This window comes from Nicotiana tabacum, chromosome 11, assembly GCF_000715075.1.
Source record: "Nicotiana tabacum cultivar K326 chromosome 11, ASM71507v2, whole genome shotgun sequence".
NCBI lineage: Eukaryota > Viridiplantae > Streptophyta > Magnoliopsida > Solanales > Solanaceae > Nicotiana > Nicotiana tabacum.
In genome coordinates, this window is record NC_134090.1 from 164,938,738 (window position 1) to 164,956,012 (window position 17,275).

Sequence of the window (17,275 nt, forward strand, 5' to 3'; positions counted from 1 at the left end):
CAGAGATGGGGTCTACGTACTTTTATCAAGTCTGGGATCTTGTAGAACCACCTGATGGGGTTAAACCCATTGGATGCAAGTGGATCTATAAGAAAAAGTGAGGTGTAGACAGAAAAGTGCAAACTTTTAAAGCGAGGCTTATAGCGAAAGGGTTTACTTAGAAAGAAGGGATCAATTATGAGGAAACCTATTCGCCGGTAGCCATGCTTAATTCTATTAGGATTCTCTTATCCATTGCTGCTCAACGTGATTATGAGATTTGTCAAATGGATGTCAAGATAGCTTTCCTTAATAGAAGTTTTGATGAGTGCATCTATATGATGCAACTAGACAGTTTCGTGGAAAGTGGAAAGGAACACATGTTGTGTAAGCTTAAAAGGTCCATTTATGGACTGAAACATGCATCTAGAGCATGGAACACTTCTTTTGACAAGGCGATTAAAACTTTTGATTTTGATTAGTGTCTTAACGAGTCTTGTGTATACTAGAAGTGGGATGGGGACAAAGTGGCATTTTTAATCTTATTTGTAGATGACATATTTCTCATAGAAAATAATGTGGGCATGTTGGGTTCAGTTAAACAGTAGTTGTCCACGCACTTCAATATGAAAGATTTGGGAGAAGCGGCTCATATCATTAGGATCAAGCTCTTGCGAGATCGCAAGAAAAGGATATTAGGCTTATCCCAGGCTCTTTATATTGAGATAATACTCTCCAGGTTCAGCATGCATGATTCCAAGAAAGGATTTCTCCATTTCAGGCATGGAATTTCTCTATCTAAAGATCAATCTCCAAACTAATGAAGAGATAGAAATGATGAAGGCGGTCCCCTATGCATATGTTGTGGGGAGTTTGATGTATGTTATGTTATGTACTAGACCTGATATCTGCTTTGCCATTGGTGTTGTTAGCAGATTTCAGTCTAATCCTGGGAGAGAGCATTGGATCGCGGTTAAGCATATAATCAAGTACCTAAAAAGGACTAGGGATTACATGTTAGTCTACCGTTCGGATGACCTTGTGCCTATTGGATACACTAATTCGGATTTCCAATCAGATAGAGATTCTACAAAGTCTACCTCAGGAAATGTGTTTACTCTGGGAGGTGGAGCCATAAGTTGGAGGAGCATCAAGCAAACTTGCATTTCTGATTCCACCATGGAAGCCGAATATGTGGCAGCCTCTGAGGCAGCCAAAGAAGTGGTTTGGCTCGGGAACTTTCTAAGAGAGGTGGGTGTGGTTCCCTCGATTAAAGCACCAATAACACTTTATTATTGTGATAATAGTGGTGCAGTTGCAAATTCGAAGGAGCCCCAAAGCCATAAAAGAGCAAAGCACATTGAGTGTTGTAACGATCCGACCGGTCGTTTTGAGATTTTGTACTTCGCTCACCAGTTATCGGGCATGACTTACCCCGTGTGGGATATTATGACTTATGTAAATCGTTGGTGTTGGGTTTCAGGTTAATCAGAATGAATTTGGAAGAACAGTCTCAGTTGAAAGCTTAAAATTTGAAAGGTTTGACCAAGATTTGACTTATGTGTATTTGATCTCGGATTGAAATTTTTATGATTTGGTTAGCTCCGTTAGGTGATTTGGGACTTAGGAGTGTGATCGGAATGCATTTTGGAAGTCCGTGGAAGGTTTAGGCTTGGATTGGCGAAATTGAGATTTCGGCGCTTTCCGGTTGATAGGTGAGATTTTGATATAAAGGTCGGAATGAAATTCCGAGAGTTGCAGTAGCTTCGTTGTGTCATTTGGGATGTGTGTGCAAAATTTCAGGTCATTCGGACGAGATTTGATAGACTTTTTGAGCGAAAGCATAATTTAAGAGTTCTTGGAGTTCTTAGACTTGGATGCTATGTTAAATTGGTGATTGGATGTTGTTGTGAGAATTCCGAAGTTTTGAGCAATTTTGAACGATGTCATGGGATGTGTTGGTACAATTGGTTTGAAGTTCCGGGAGTTCCGGATAGGTTCCGGGATGTTTTAGTGCAAATATCATAGCCGTAGCAGGTCCATAGGGGTTGCAGGCCCCGGAACTTACTCACGCGGTCCGCACAAAAATAAGTGCGCCCGCGGTGAGTGCTGTGCAGACCGCACAAAAGCGGAAGCGGCCGCGGTAGGCGTCGCGCGGACCACACAAAAGTGGGCGCGGCCGCGGTGAAGAACCTTCCCACTAGTCCTACTTCGGAAGCTCATATCTTTTGATCTACAGGGAATTTTGAGGGTATTCAAAAACAAAAGTTGTAGCTCTTCAAGTTTAGTTCCCCGAAAGGTAAAGATATCTCAATTTGGACATCTGTAGCAAAAGTTATGATCAAAATACTAAAGCATGTCACTACAGAGGAAGGCCAGTGCGGCCGCAGTTGTTTTTGCGCGGACCGCACTGGCTAGCGCGGACCGCAGTGTTTATGTGCGGACCGTGGAGGTGGAAACCTGTGGGGGTACTCTATAAATATGAGGTTTTGGGTTTTATTTGATATTTTGACCTAGAGAGCTCGGATTTTGGTGATTGTTCGAAGGTTTTTCAAGAAATTCATCGGGGTAAGTGATTCTAACTCAGATTTGGCTAGAGTACATGAATCTATCATAGAATTCATCATTTAATCCGTGATTTGGAATAGAATTTGTGAAGAAAATGGTGAAACCTTTCAAAAATGTAAAATGATGATTTGAAGGGCCAAATGGTATCAGAATTGGATAATTTTCGTATGGTTAGACTCGTGAGAGCATAAGGATTCTAGTTTTGTGAATTTTGTCAAATTTCGAGACGTGGGCTCGGGGCTCGTGTTTTGGTAATTTCAGGAATCGTGCCCTTTATTGATTGTTTTCGCTTGGGCTTTGTTCCCTTAGCATATTGTGACGTATTCGTTTTGATTTTGGATAGATTCATCGAAGCATGAATAATACAACGAAGGCATAATAATCACAATATAAGAGTCACAGACATGCTTGACACCAACGTATAGATACTCGTCACCGTGCCTATCCATCGTACTCGACAAATACCACTTAGCAAATACGACTCGACTCCTAATTCCTCAAGCTAAGGTTAGACCAAACACTTACCTCGATGCCACGAATACAATTCAAGTCTCTACTATCGCTTTACCTCTTGATTTCACCACCAATTCGCTCGTATCTAGCCACAAGTTACTTAATTACATCAATAAATGCTAAATGAATCAATTCTAATGCATGAAAATGAGTTTCCTAAAGTTTTACCCAAAAAGTCAAAAATCGCCACCGGGCCCACATGGTTAAAACTCGAAGTTTGAACCAAAATCTGATTACCCATTCCCCCACGAGCCCAAATATATAATTTGTTTTAAAATTGGACCTCAAATCGAGGTCCAAATCCCTTAAGTAATTTTTGAAAAACCTAGGTTCTTGTCACGACCCAAAATCTAACCATGTCGTGATGGCACCTATCGTGTTACAAGGCAAGCCTATTTTCCAAAATATTACTACTAAATCAATTATAAGAAATTAATAAAACATTTCAACATTTAAATTTTTCATAAACTAAATCAACTCTAAATATAATATAGAAAAATATGGAAACTAGCCCCAAACATCGGGGTGTCACTAAGTCATGAGCGTCTAAAACTACAAACTAAGATATATAAACTGTCTAACTGTCTAAAAGAAGAAATGACAACAGAAATAACAAGGTCCTGCGGACACAAGCAGCTACCTTGCAATCTCCACAGATAGCCGGCCTGAACTCAACGATCGTCGCGCTCTAACTCACCTGGATCTGCACATAAAGTGCAGGGTGTAGTATGAGTACAACCATCTCAGTAGTAACAGAAATAACTAAGGAACTGAGCAGTAGTGACGAGCTAAGTAAAACAATCCAATTATTTATTTTCACAATTTTAAAAAAATAAACATGAATAAACAGGTAAATTTCATAACTCGATAAATGCCACAAAGAAATTAACAGGTAAAATGTAGCAACAACAAAAGTAAATGCAACCTCACTGCAGTGTCCCTCCATCCCTCATCACTCACACTCAACACTCAACACTCTGCGTTCACTGGGGGTGTGAACAAACTTCGGAGGGGCTCCCAAAGCCCAAGCGCTAAGCACGGACAACTCATGTGCTACCATATCAATACCTGGATCAGCACGGTCAACTCACGTGCTACGCGGACAACTCACGCGCTATGGTATCAATACCTGGACCCGCACGGTCAACTTACGTGCTACGCATACAACGCATGTGCTATGGTATCAATATCCTTACAACCAGGCCCTCGGTCTCACTCAATCATGTACCTCACTAGCCTCACCATCATCAACAAATAAGGGGACACAACCCACATCAGTTATCACAAAATATTAGAAAACAATAGAGACTGAGATAAACATTTACAATAATTTGTATGACTGAAAACAAATAATGTAAGCACGAATAAAGCCTAAGCATGATCTCTAACATAAGAGTAAACAAGTTCACCAAGTAAATGCATAAACACAGATAATGGTTATTAGGCCTCACAGCCACACACGACGGACCAAGTCTCAATTCCTCGAGGTATACACCCACACGCCATCACCTAGCATGGGTATCACCTCCAAACAGTCACACGATATCAAATTCTCTGGGTTTATACCCTCAAAGCCAGAGTTAAAACTGTTACTTACCTTAACCGCGCAAAATCCTACTCTGCGATGCCCTCGTCTCTCGAATCGGTCTCCAAAAGCTCCAAATCTAACCATAATTAGATTAACACCATCACCATATGCTAAAGAATCGAATTCCACAATAAAAACTACAAAATATGCCAAAAATCCGAAATCGGACAAAATTCGACCCCCGGGGCCACGTCTCACAATCAGTCAAAAATGGCAGAATCATAAATCTCGTTCTCTCCTGAGTCTAACCATATAAAATTTATCAAAATCGGACTCCGTTTGGTCCCTCAAATCCTCAATTAAAACTCTCCAAAATTCAAAACCTAACTCCCTAAATTTCACTTTGAAATCATCAATCAAATCCCAAAAACGATGATGGATTCATGAAATATAACCAAAACCAAGTAGAAAACACTTACCCCAATCCATATAGTGAAAATCACCTCCAAAATCGCCCAAATCCGAGCTCCCCAAATCAAAATATGACTGAATGAACAAACCCTAGTTTTATATATTTTTCTGCCAAATATTCTGCCTCGTTTCTCATGCCAAACAATTCTGAAACTCGTATTTTATGCCTCCAATGGATTTCTTGTGATATTCTAGTCAAGTTAGAATTTTGAATCACTCAATTTGACCTTATAATGAATGAGATATGTAGGTTTTAATATTTGCAAATAGTGCAGATTTTTAAATACGATGCTAGTGGCAACTTCGTAATTACTCTGAAAAATTTAGCAACCTAATTCTTAGTAAAATGACCATAAAATCCTCATACGATGTCCAAATTTGATGATTCTTTTTTCTACTAAAATTACGATATGGATCTAATGCTTCAATCAAAAAAGAAATCAGAGCTCATTTGTTCAATATGATGTCATTTATGCTTGAAGAAACAACGCTGAAACATAAGAAAAACGAGCGCAACACAACCCAAACCTATCTGAAACTCACCCGAGGCCCTCGGGACCTCAACCAATAATTCAAACAAATCATATATCAACTACCCCAACTTACTCGGACCTCCAGAACACCCAAAACAACACCAAAATACCAAATCAATCTCGAATTCAAGCCTAAGAACTTCTAAACTTCCAACTTCCGCCAATTCAAGCCTAATTCTACCACGGACCTCCAAATTACATTCTGAACACACTTCAAAGTCTAAAATCACCCAACGAAGCTAATCGAATCATAAAAATCCAAATCCGAATTTGTTTACTCATAAGTCAACTTCCGATTGACTTTCTAACTTAACTTTGTAACTAAGAGACTAAGTGTTCATTTCACTCCAAAACTACTCCGAACCCAAACCTACCAACTCAATACAACTCAACATAGCTGAACAATACATAAAGAAGCATAGATGGGGGAAGTGGGGCTATAACTCTCAAAACGACAGGCCGAGTCGTTACAGTTCTACCGAAAACACCCAATTTTTCCCATGAAAATCATTGATTTTGAGTTGAAATCATGTGAAAAGATCTTAATGATTGAAGAAAACGAGTTCAAATTGACTTACAATCGATTTGGAAGAAGAGTTGTCTTTGAAAAATCGCCCAAGAGTGTTTTGGTTTTGAAAGAGTGTAAAAAATGGGAGATTTTTGGTTAAGTATAAAATTGCAAGTTGCTGATATGGGAATTGCGAAACCAGACCTCTGCTATGTTCGCATTTGCGAAGGGGTTCTCGCATTTGCGACGACTGGCTAAAAGGGGGAGTATCGCATTTGCGATAGAATCCTCGCAATTGCGAGGTAGGCTGGCATGGGCTTCTTTCGCATTTGCGACATGCCTCTCGCATTTGCGAGCCAGGCTTCGCAAATGCGAAGCCTACTGGCCTGTAATGCAACAGCTGAAAGTCTGTAATTCCTCAAGTCCAAAATCCACTCTGTGGCTTATCCAAAACTAACCCGAGCCCTCAGGGCTCCAAACCAAACATGCACACCAACCTAAAAATATCATACGGACTTGCTCGTGTATTCAAATCACCAAAATAACATCAACAACTATGAATTTAGTATCAAAATCATGAAATTTTCTTAAAAACATCAAATTTCCAATTTTCTCAAAAACGATCCGATTCACGTCGTTTCAAGTCCATTTCTTACCAAATTTCACAGACTTATCTTAAATCACATATAAGACCTGTACCGGGCGCCGGAACCAAAATACGGGCCTGATACCATCGAGTTTTAAACTCCTTTCATTTCCAAAACTCAGAAATATTTTTAGAAAATAATTTTCTTTAAAAAAATATTTCTCGGGCTTGGGACCTCGGAATTCGATTCCGGGCGCACGCTCAAGTCCCATATTTTCCTACGGATCTTCTGGGACCGTCAAATCATGGGTCCGGGTCCGGGTCCACTTACCCAAAATATTGACCGAAGTCAACTTAATTCATTTTACAGTCAAAATTTATCATTTTTCATAGATTTCACATAATGGCATTCCAGCTACGCGCCCGGACTGCACACACAAATCGAGGTGATGCTAAAAGAGGTTTTTAAGGCCTCGGAACGCAGAATTCACTTTTAAAACAAGTGATGACCCAAAAAGGGTCATCACACACGATCTTCATCATAACTCCGGAACCACTAATAGATTAATACTTCATCATATAGAAATTTTTCACTTAGCTCATTTCAGGAGAACCATAGCAACGCACAAGTGAATTCTCATAACCGCAAAATACGCCAATTTCTAAGTAGTGGTCTAAGCCACCATAGTCCTTCCGGGATCCGCCTACACATAACAGGTCATAATAGCAGAATACTTCTGAATAACATCAACTACGGCGGCCGACAAGCCTCACACGTACCGTCACAAATCACTTGCATATCTTGATCATGCTGAAGGAACTGATCACTACCACCAGTATGCCAATTCAACTATGGCTAACCAATCTATCTTCTTCCAATTTATCCTTGATTACCTTAGAAATAATAATAACTCTAGTCAACACATAACACAATCCATCCGCACTCATCCTGAGTGACCTTGAATCACGAGACCATGTTGTCTCAAATACCATGAACCATTTCATATTTCCCAAATACCACACTGCAAGTCAAAACTTCATAGAACATTCTGGGACTCTCTACTCATAAGCTACTACAAAAGCTTGATTCTTAACCGCACCTATAGGCTCAAAATTATTAGGCACCACACTTTACCCCTTTGAATCCACTAGGATCGTTGTTGAGAGCCACTCGCTCTGACTTGGCCCCGAATATAATCAACTCCATGAATCTTCTAGCACATAAATACCCTTCTCGATGAAGCACCCGGTAGAATCACTTTCCTTGAAACCCGCATCTATACAAGGCATAAATCCTGAATCCTTCCCCAAGTTTGAACATGAGCCAATAAGTCCAACCATGGTGCACCTTTAACAATCCATTTGCTCAAATTACCACCTATGTTCTTTTTCCGTAGCTGAAATAACTTGCCAATACGCCGATAACCTAAAACCTCACAAGAAGATAACCAACAACTGAATCGTAGGTGGCAGGGCTCTCCCACTTAGCTTGAAGCAACCATTAAACAAATCTATGACCCACCAAGATTCTTTCTTCATTGTTGGCATGCTCTTGCATAACCAGCCCGCAATATCCTTCGAAATCTTTCTGTAAAACCCTTTACGAATACTCTGAATCATTAACCACATTCACATGACCGATCTCTTTACCGTATAGCTAGTAGAATTCTTCGCAGAAGCTTCACCAACCACGCGATCGCTAACCTGCTCAAAGGGAATAACCCCCTATGGAAATTACTCTCCGACATCTTATAGCATCGCTGAACGGGGTACAATCACTACGACATCAATAACCCCTCCTGAGCCCGTGCTCCTTCACCAGCTGCACAAGTTCATTCACTCATCGTAGACATCAACTAGATGTTCGAAAATATCCTCTAATTCAAAGTTATGTTGTACCCTCCTTCATATCAAGCAGCTCATTTCCATCATATTAAGTCTCCTACCTTATAATAGTCGATATTTCCAATTAAGCCCGTAGACCCACCCACTGAATCCACATACTGCTCTGCCGCTCTCCAACTTTGGGCAAACTCACTTCTTTAAGAAACTACTCTACCTCCACTTCTTACACCGGGCCTTCTGTAAGTTTAACCACTGCATGACACTCCCCACACGTCCTTTCTCATCCTTTGCTGCTCAGCTAATGCCTTAGATCGAAATTTATCTCGGTAGCATTTGAACCAATAGACCGCTACTCACTTTTAAACCTTTCCGAAGATCATCTTTCTCGAGCCGTCAGTATTAGGAATACATATTCAATCCTGAACCACCGCACCCCGCAATCTCTGACAGTCGTTTCTCCAATATTATTTCATAATATCTTGCCTCAAAGGCGAATTGCAGAAAATCATAACACCGGCGGACTTAACACACTCAATCGAGGACAACAATACCACGTCGCATATGAAAATCCCACCACACTTGAAAATACCAAGTCTCGTTACTCCATCGATCCAAATCTGGACATTCATAGGCCAATTGCTTTTCCCTCGCCGGAGATGAAATACCAAATCTTAGAATCATGCATTGAGAGAACTCCCTTCCAAATCATTCACTGCCCCACATATAGGCAAGTATCCTACTATCATGTCGATACTATTCGATAACCAATCATGAGCAATCATAGCGATTTGTGCATAGTCTCAAAGCTCTCAGGAATACTGATACTGAGCTGAAATGACAAGATATCCTCTAGCAAGGCAACGATAATAGCCCAATCAACAATACCGGGAGAAACATCCCGCACCACATCTGTAATGCCATTACAATCCTTCAATTCTCGATTTATAATAAGCGATTCACGTCGCATAAGATTGAGTAGGAAAGAAACAAAGGCATAAGCCTCAAAGGAATCAAACCGCACGATGAGGAATCAAGACAGAAGGTGCTCCTAACAAACTTATAGCCTCTCGAAGATAAGTACAGACGTCTCTGTACCTATCCGCGAGACTCTACTAGACTTGCTCATGACTCGTGAGACCTAAGGGAACCTAGTGCTCTAATACCATGTTTTCACGACCCAAAATCCACTAAGGGTCGTGATGGCGCCGAATACCAATGTCAGGCAAGACAACCAAAATACTTGATTAAGTTCTCGTTTTAACAATTTTGAAAAACTATGATCTTCCTTCAACTTTTACTAGTAAACGACAATCTTTACAATATCAATAAAAGAATGTTTGGAAGTAAATACAAGATACACAATAATCATCCCAGAACCCGGTGTCACAAGTGCATGAGCATTTACTAGGAATGAAATAAAATACAGTAACTGTCCGGAATACAAAGTGGACAAAAATGAAAATACAGTACAATACTCTGAAGGGGACTTTGTTGGCTGCGGGTCGTCTCGATAAATGCAGCTCACCTAAGTCTCCATATCAACCGTGCCGCTATGCCACTAAGCCATTAGCCATATATGAACCTGTACAACAAAAATGCACAACAAGTGTAGTATGAGTACGAAAATAACGTATACCCAATGAGTATCCCATCTAATCTCGAAGAAGTAGAAACGAGAGGTCGACTTCGATACTTACTAGTGATCCAATAATGATACGCCCGTAATATAATGAATCGAGGATTTATATAAACATGATTTGTAATTCAATAGGGTGAAACATGTAAACAATTCTTTCTTTTATGTGAAATTTCCAAATTTCCTTTTTCATCATTTATACACATATTCTCAAGCCGGGAAGGGCTAATAACAACTTCAATAAGTTTCAAGGCAAGCAATACAAGCATGAGCAAATCATGCCGAGGACGTACGGCCCGATCCAACAATATTTAAACTGTGCACTGCCAGAGGGTCGAATGGCGCGAACCATAGATGCATCTATTTAATCTGCCGAGGCGTTCAGCCTGTTCCAGAATTTAACACGCATAGACAATCAATCAAGAAGTCATTAGGAAACAATTATCCAAAGAAAACCAATTCCCTTTTAACAATTTAGAAAAATGAAGTTTAATTCTTTTTAGAAATCTATTTACTAATTCGATATGATTTAAGCAATTCATCTATCAATAAGGTTACAGATATTCAAAGTATAGCATGCTTTTGGGTCCTAGACTATCCGGACTTACACATATTTGTAGCTACGCACGGACTCTCATCACCTCGTGCGTATGTAGCCCCCACAAATAGGAGCACATAACCAATTATTTCACCTATGGGGACAATTCTCTCCTACAAGGTTAGAAAGGAGACTCACCTCGCTCCGAAGATCCATAACCAGCATTCCACGCCCTTCCGAAGACTCGAATCGATGCACAATGCTCCAAAACTAGCCAATAATTATGCAAATCCATTAATCTATGCTCAATTACTCATTACAATCCAATTTATAATAATTCCTAACCCCGATCAAAAAGTTGACAAAATTGCCCTCGGGCCCAAGTGCCCGGATTCCTAAATTTTTCGAAGATAAAGTTTACCCATGAACTCACGAACTCAAATATATGATTTTCTCTTAATTTCATGTCCAAAATCGTGGTCAAAATTCAAGAATATCAAATTTCTAGGTCTTCCTCAATACCCCAAATTTCCACTAATTTCCATGTCTAAATTCATATATAAACCTTGTATTTACTCAAAACTAGTAGAAATCACTTATCTCATGCTTGGTGGTGAAAGTGGCACTCCAAAGTTGCTCCAAAAATCGGCTCCCATGGAAGAAATGAAGTGAAAATGAGCCAAAACTCCGATTTTAAAAAACACTGCCCTACCCAGACGACCCTTCTATGCGATCGCATACTATGCTCCGCAATCGCATAGGCCAATCCCAGGGCCTCCAAATTCTTGCACAATGCGATCGCAAACACACCCCTGCGATCGATCGCATAAGCCAAAACCAACAGCCTCCAATTTCTTCCTCTACGCGATCGCACATACACCCTTGCGATCGCATAAGCCAAAACCAACAGCCTCCAATCTTGCACTATGCGATTGCAGACCCACTCACGCAATCGCATAGAGTAAAAACCTGTTGCACTCGCACCAGAAAACCAGCAATCCTCACGAAGCAAGAATCGACCCATTGAGCATCCAAAACACACCTGAGTACCCTGGGACCTCAACCAAACCTACCAACCAGTCGCAAAGCACATTATGAACTTGCTAGAGGCCTCAAATCATATCAAACAATGCTAAAATTTTGAATCGACCTCCAATCCAAGCTTAATGAACTTTAGAAATTCAAACTTCTACATTCGATGCTGAAACCTATCAGATCACGTCCGATTGACCTCAAATTTTGCACACAAGTCATATTCGACATTATGGACCTACTCCAACTTTCGGAATTGGATTCCGACCCCGATATCAAAAAGTCCACTTCTGGTCAAACTTCTCAAAAACTTTCAAATTTCTATCTTTAGCCAAATGACTCCAAAATGACCTGCGGACCTTCGAATTCATTTCCGATCGCGCTCCCAACTCCAGAATAACTATACGGAGCTACTGCCAGACTCAAAATCCCAAACGGACATCGATAACACTGAAATGCACTTCAATCCAAACTTATGAGATTCTCCCAAAAATGCTAACTTCCACAATAGGTGTCGAAACGTTCCCAGGTCTTCCAAAACATAGTCCGGATATACGCCCAAGTCCGTAATCATCATATAAACCTGCTGAAACCTTCGAATCCTGATTCTGAGGTCGTTTACTCAAAAATACAACCTTAGTCAATTCTTTCAACTTAAAGCTTCCGAAATGAGAATTCTCTTTCCAAATCAACTCCGAACTTCCCGGAATTCAATTCCGACCGTGCGCACAAGTCATAATACCTGAAGTGAAGTTGCTCATGGTCTCAAACTGCTTGACGACGCGCTAGATCTCAAAACGACCGGTCGGATCGTTACACTAACTTTTCATCACCAAACATTATAAAGAATATTCATAAGCATTATAGAATTAGAAGAGGAAGAGAAAATCGAGAGGATGGTATAAATGGGGCAACTTGGTAAGTAGTATATTTTAGAAATATTTATAAAGTTCAAAATATTGGGCTAGAGATTTATATATATTTTGAGTTGCTACATATTAGTAGTTTTACTTAGTTAAAATATAGAAAGCATTAATGATCAACCTATTTTTAAAATTTCAAAATCCTAAATATTAGGATTTCAAATTCCTAAATATTAGAAAAATATCCTAAATAACAATTTAGTCCAGTATGAAATCAACAAATAAAAGGTAAAAAAGCGACTGATATTATATCCAAACAATAATTTCTTACTTATTCTTTGTTGACTTTGTTATTTTTGATTTCCTTGATCGTCATTATATCCAAACTCATTTTTCTCATTTGAACTGATGATATAATAATTTTGATTGAATTTTTCAATCAAAAGCGAAGATAATATATCTTGATATTCTTGATTATTCTTTGATCCAAAGAAAAATTATTAAAGTGTGTGCAACTTAGTTTGGTGATATTCAACATTCACGATTGTTATTAGATCTTGATAAATAAGGAATTGAATTTAAATTTTTTCTTTTTTCTTAGGATATGAATTTGACTAAAGATTATTTTACGCAATTCAGATAAGAAAATAAATTATATAAGTTAAAATTTTATTCGATGTTGAATTTTTAAATATTAAAACTCCCTCCGAATAATCCAAATAAATAAAGATTAATAGCAAAATGTTAGTTAATTTTAAAGTTTTAATGTTATAAATATAATTTGAATGATATAATATCTGACATAAAATATAACTTACATGTTATCCATCATTAATGATTAAAAAATTTATATTAAAAGTCTTGTGTTATAATTCCAAAAGTGTGAAATTACTTTACTTTTAATGAATATACAATTTTTAAAATTATTTAATGAATATATAATTTTTAAAATTATTTAACTATAATACTGAACAGTGTATTTATAATTTAATAAAAATTAAAAAACGGAAGAAAGTAGCCTATGATTATAAATTAAAAGTTAGTAGTTTTTTTCTTTGGGTGTAATTGCCACCTTCATTATTCTATAAAGATTTTTCTTTTTTGCTTTATTTTTTATTTCATATTAAAGGCGATGTGATAAATTACATATAATTAAATTTACTATTTTTGTGTGAAGATTCATAGACTATTGTGAAATACAATCTGATTAACTAAATAAAGGTACAATTTGTAGGTTAAAGCTATAATGTAAACTTTGAATAAATTATTATTTAAGATTTTGAAGTAAATCATGTATTTGTCACTCCAATTCTAAGTCACGCAAAAATAAGTAAGAATCTCTATTATCATTGGGAAAACCTATTTATGGAAAGGAAAAGAAAACCTTCTGATAAGTGGTCATCATCAAAAATAATAATATATTAATTATCTATATTGTATTAATTTTAAATTTTTAAACAGTAAGACTTCGTACATACGGTAATATTTTGTGAATAATTACAGTTGTTATATTCAATGGTAATTATAATTTACATACAACCAAAAATACCATTATTATGTTTTTTTTGTTGATTCAAATTGTTAATATTAGATGATTATAAGTTTTAAATAAAGAAATAATTTAATATGCAATATTTTAGTTGAATTACATTGAATCACTCATTAGTGAGATTTGATCAGCAATATAAATTACATCGAACCTCAATTTTACAATAAATTATTATAATCAGGTTCAATCATATTTTTCTTTTTCTCGTATTTGGACAACCACCTTTTTAAGGAAATGAATTATAATATATAAAATCTTGGTTGACTTAAAATTCTAAATATTAGGACTTCCTACCTTGTTGAATAAAGAGATATTTAATAACTAAAATCTTAATTTATTTCAAGATCCTAAATATTAGGAAAGTAAATTTTTACAATTTTGTCCAATGTAATATTTATTTTTAAAGGGTAAAAAAGGCAAACGATATTTCACTAAGAGCCTTCGTGCTTTTTCAGATTTTGTTTTGATGTAAATAATTTTTTCAAATCTCAATATAACCATTAAAAAGTGTAGAGTGAATTTTTGTTCCGTGTAAAACGTTTCACTTTAAGTTAATCTTATGGTTAAAACTACAATATGAAAAGACACGAAATAATCTATATTATTATTGATATAAACTAATAATTACCTCTTTCTCAACTAATGTCACAATTTTTCGAATGCCTTGATTTATTTTATTGTTGAACTCTTTTACTATTCTACTCCCAAAAACTAACACTCGTATTACCTAACATGAATCAGATATGCGATGACCCAAAAGGTCATCACTTGTTTTAGAAATAAATTCTGCATTCCGAGGCCTTAAAAACATCTTTTGGCATCACCTCAATTTACGTGCGCAATCCGGCCGCGTAGTCGGAAAGCCATTATGTGACAATTTGTGAAATAATGACGAATTTTGACTTTAAAATGAATTTAAGTTGACTTCGGTCAACTTTTTGGGTAAAAGGACCCGGACTCGTGATTCGACGGTCCCGGAGGGTCCGTAGGAAAATATGGGACTTGGGTGTATGCCCGAAATCGAATTCCAAGGTCTCAAGCCTGAGAAATGAATTTCTAAAGAAAATTATTTTTTGGAATTATTTATGAGTTTTGGAAATGAACTATGTTTAAAATTTGATGGTATCGAGCCCGTATTATGGTTCCGGAGCCTGATACAAGTCTTATATGTGGTTTAAGTCGAATCTATGAAATTTAGTAAGAAACGGACAAGAAATGACGTGAATCGGACCGTATTTGAGAAAAATTGGAAAATTTGAAGTTCTTAAGTGATTTCATGATTTGATGATAAATTCATAGTTGTTGATGTTTTCTTCGCGATTTGATCGCACGAGTAAGTCCGTAGGGTATTTTTGAGGTAGTGTGCATGTTTGGTTTGGAGCCCCAAGGGCTCGGGTAAGTTTCAGATAGGCGTCAGAGTGTTTTTGGACTTAGAAATCTGGTATTTCTGCTGTTGCTGGTGTCTGAGTTTTTAACTCTATGTGATCGCGTGGTAACCCTCGCGAACGCATAGCATAAATTGGGAGGAGGAAGGTTTGCACTATGCGATCACATAGACTTGGGTGCGAACGTGGAGCTTTGGGAATTTACTCTACGCGAACGCACCGGGTCAGTCACGAACGCATAGAGTAGGAACGGGCCTGAGGGCTGGGTAGTTTTAACCCTATGCAAATGCGGCCCCTAGCTCGCGAACGCGTAGGTCAGGAGAGTCAAACCTATGCGATTGCATAGGCTTGTTCGCGATCGCGTAGTGTCTTTTTGCCCTGTCATTTAAAACAATAACAGAAACGAGAGTCTTCATAATTTTCATAACTTCTTCTTCCAAACTCCAAATTGGGCGATTTTTGAAAGAGAACTTCACCACAAATTCATAAGTATGTAATCTTAGACTCATTTCCTCAATTTCCATTAACACCCATTAGATTTCTAGGCCTAAATCATGTTCTTAAGGGTAGAAAATTAGGGATTTGGGTAGAGTTAGGGCTTTTTGTATAATTGGGATTTAGACCTAGTTTTGGGGTCATATTTTGGAACTAATTACATATTCGGGCTTGTGGGTGAATGGGTGATCGGGTTTTGGTCCGAACCTCGTATTTTGACCAAGTAGGCTTAGTGTCGATTTTTGACTTTTTGGGAAGAATGATAAAAAGTCAATAATTAAGCACTGGAATAGGATTATTTATCATTTATTAATGTTATTAAGTCGATTATGTCTAGACATAATTGCTTTAGAGTCAAATTCAAAAGGAAAAGTGGTGTTTGAGATTTAAGTTGGTGGTGGAAGTTCGAGGTAAGTGTTTGGTCTAACCTTAGCTTGAGGGATTAGGAGTCGTGTCTTATTTGCTACGTGTTAATCGTGGAGTACGACGTATAGGCATGGTGACGAGTATCTATAAGTCGGTGTCAAGTATGCTCGTGAGTCTTGTATTGTACTTATTATGACTCTGTTATGGTTTATTGCACTTCATATGAGAATTATCATAAGTGTTCCCTTGCGGGATGTTATTATCATTATTGTTTCCTTGCCGGGATGTTATTATCATTGTTGTTCCCTTGCTGGGATATTATTATCATTATTGTTCCCTTGTCGGGATGTTATTATCATATTATTGTTCCCTTGCTGGGATGTTTGTTTTGATATTATTGTTCCCTTGTCGGAACCCTTTTATGGTTGGTGTTGATAAAAGAAATGGGAGCGGGTTGCAAGCCTGCAATGGTAATATGTGAAATGGGAGCGGGTTGCACGCCTACAATGGTAATATAAGAAATGGGAGCGGGTTGAGTGCCTGCAACGGTATCATATGAAATGGGATCGAATTGCACGCTTGCAACGATATTACGTGTGTACCTGTTTCTTCTATTTCCTTATTTTTGCTGGTGATTGATTTATGGCATTCCTTATGTTTCTCTACTGTCGTTCTGTTTACCTGTTACTCCCCGCAACATGTTTCCCCTGCCCAATTTTAATTGTAATTATCTGCTTCTATTTCCGCTGTATATGATTTAACTGCACAAGTTTATTTAGTAGTCTGATCCTTGCCTCATCACTACTTCGCCGAGGTTAGGCTAGGCACTTACTAGCACATGGGGTCGGTTGTGCTTATACTACACTCTGCAATGTGTGCA

The 17,275-nt window shown here is 37.9% G+C and overlaps 1 protein-coding gene across 1 annotated transcript in view; it reads left to right on the forward strand.

The window, feature by feature from the left end:
- Positions 1-762: 762 nt before the first annotated feature.
- LOC142166118 (secreted RxLR effector protein 161-like) overlaps positions 763-17,275 on the forward strand; it is a 40,560-nt gene continuing 24,047 nt past the window's right edge. Inside the window, exon 1 of the mRNA XM_075224537.1 lies at positions 763-1,230. Coding sequence (XP_075080638.1) covers positions 763-1,230 — 468 coding nt within the window. The remainder of the gene's footprint in view (positions 1,231-17,275) is intronic.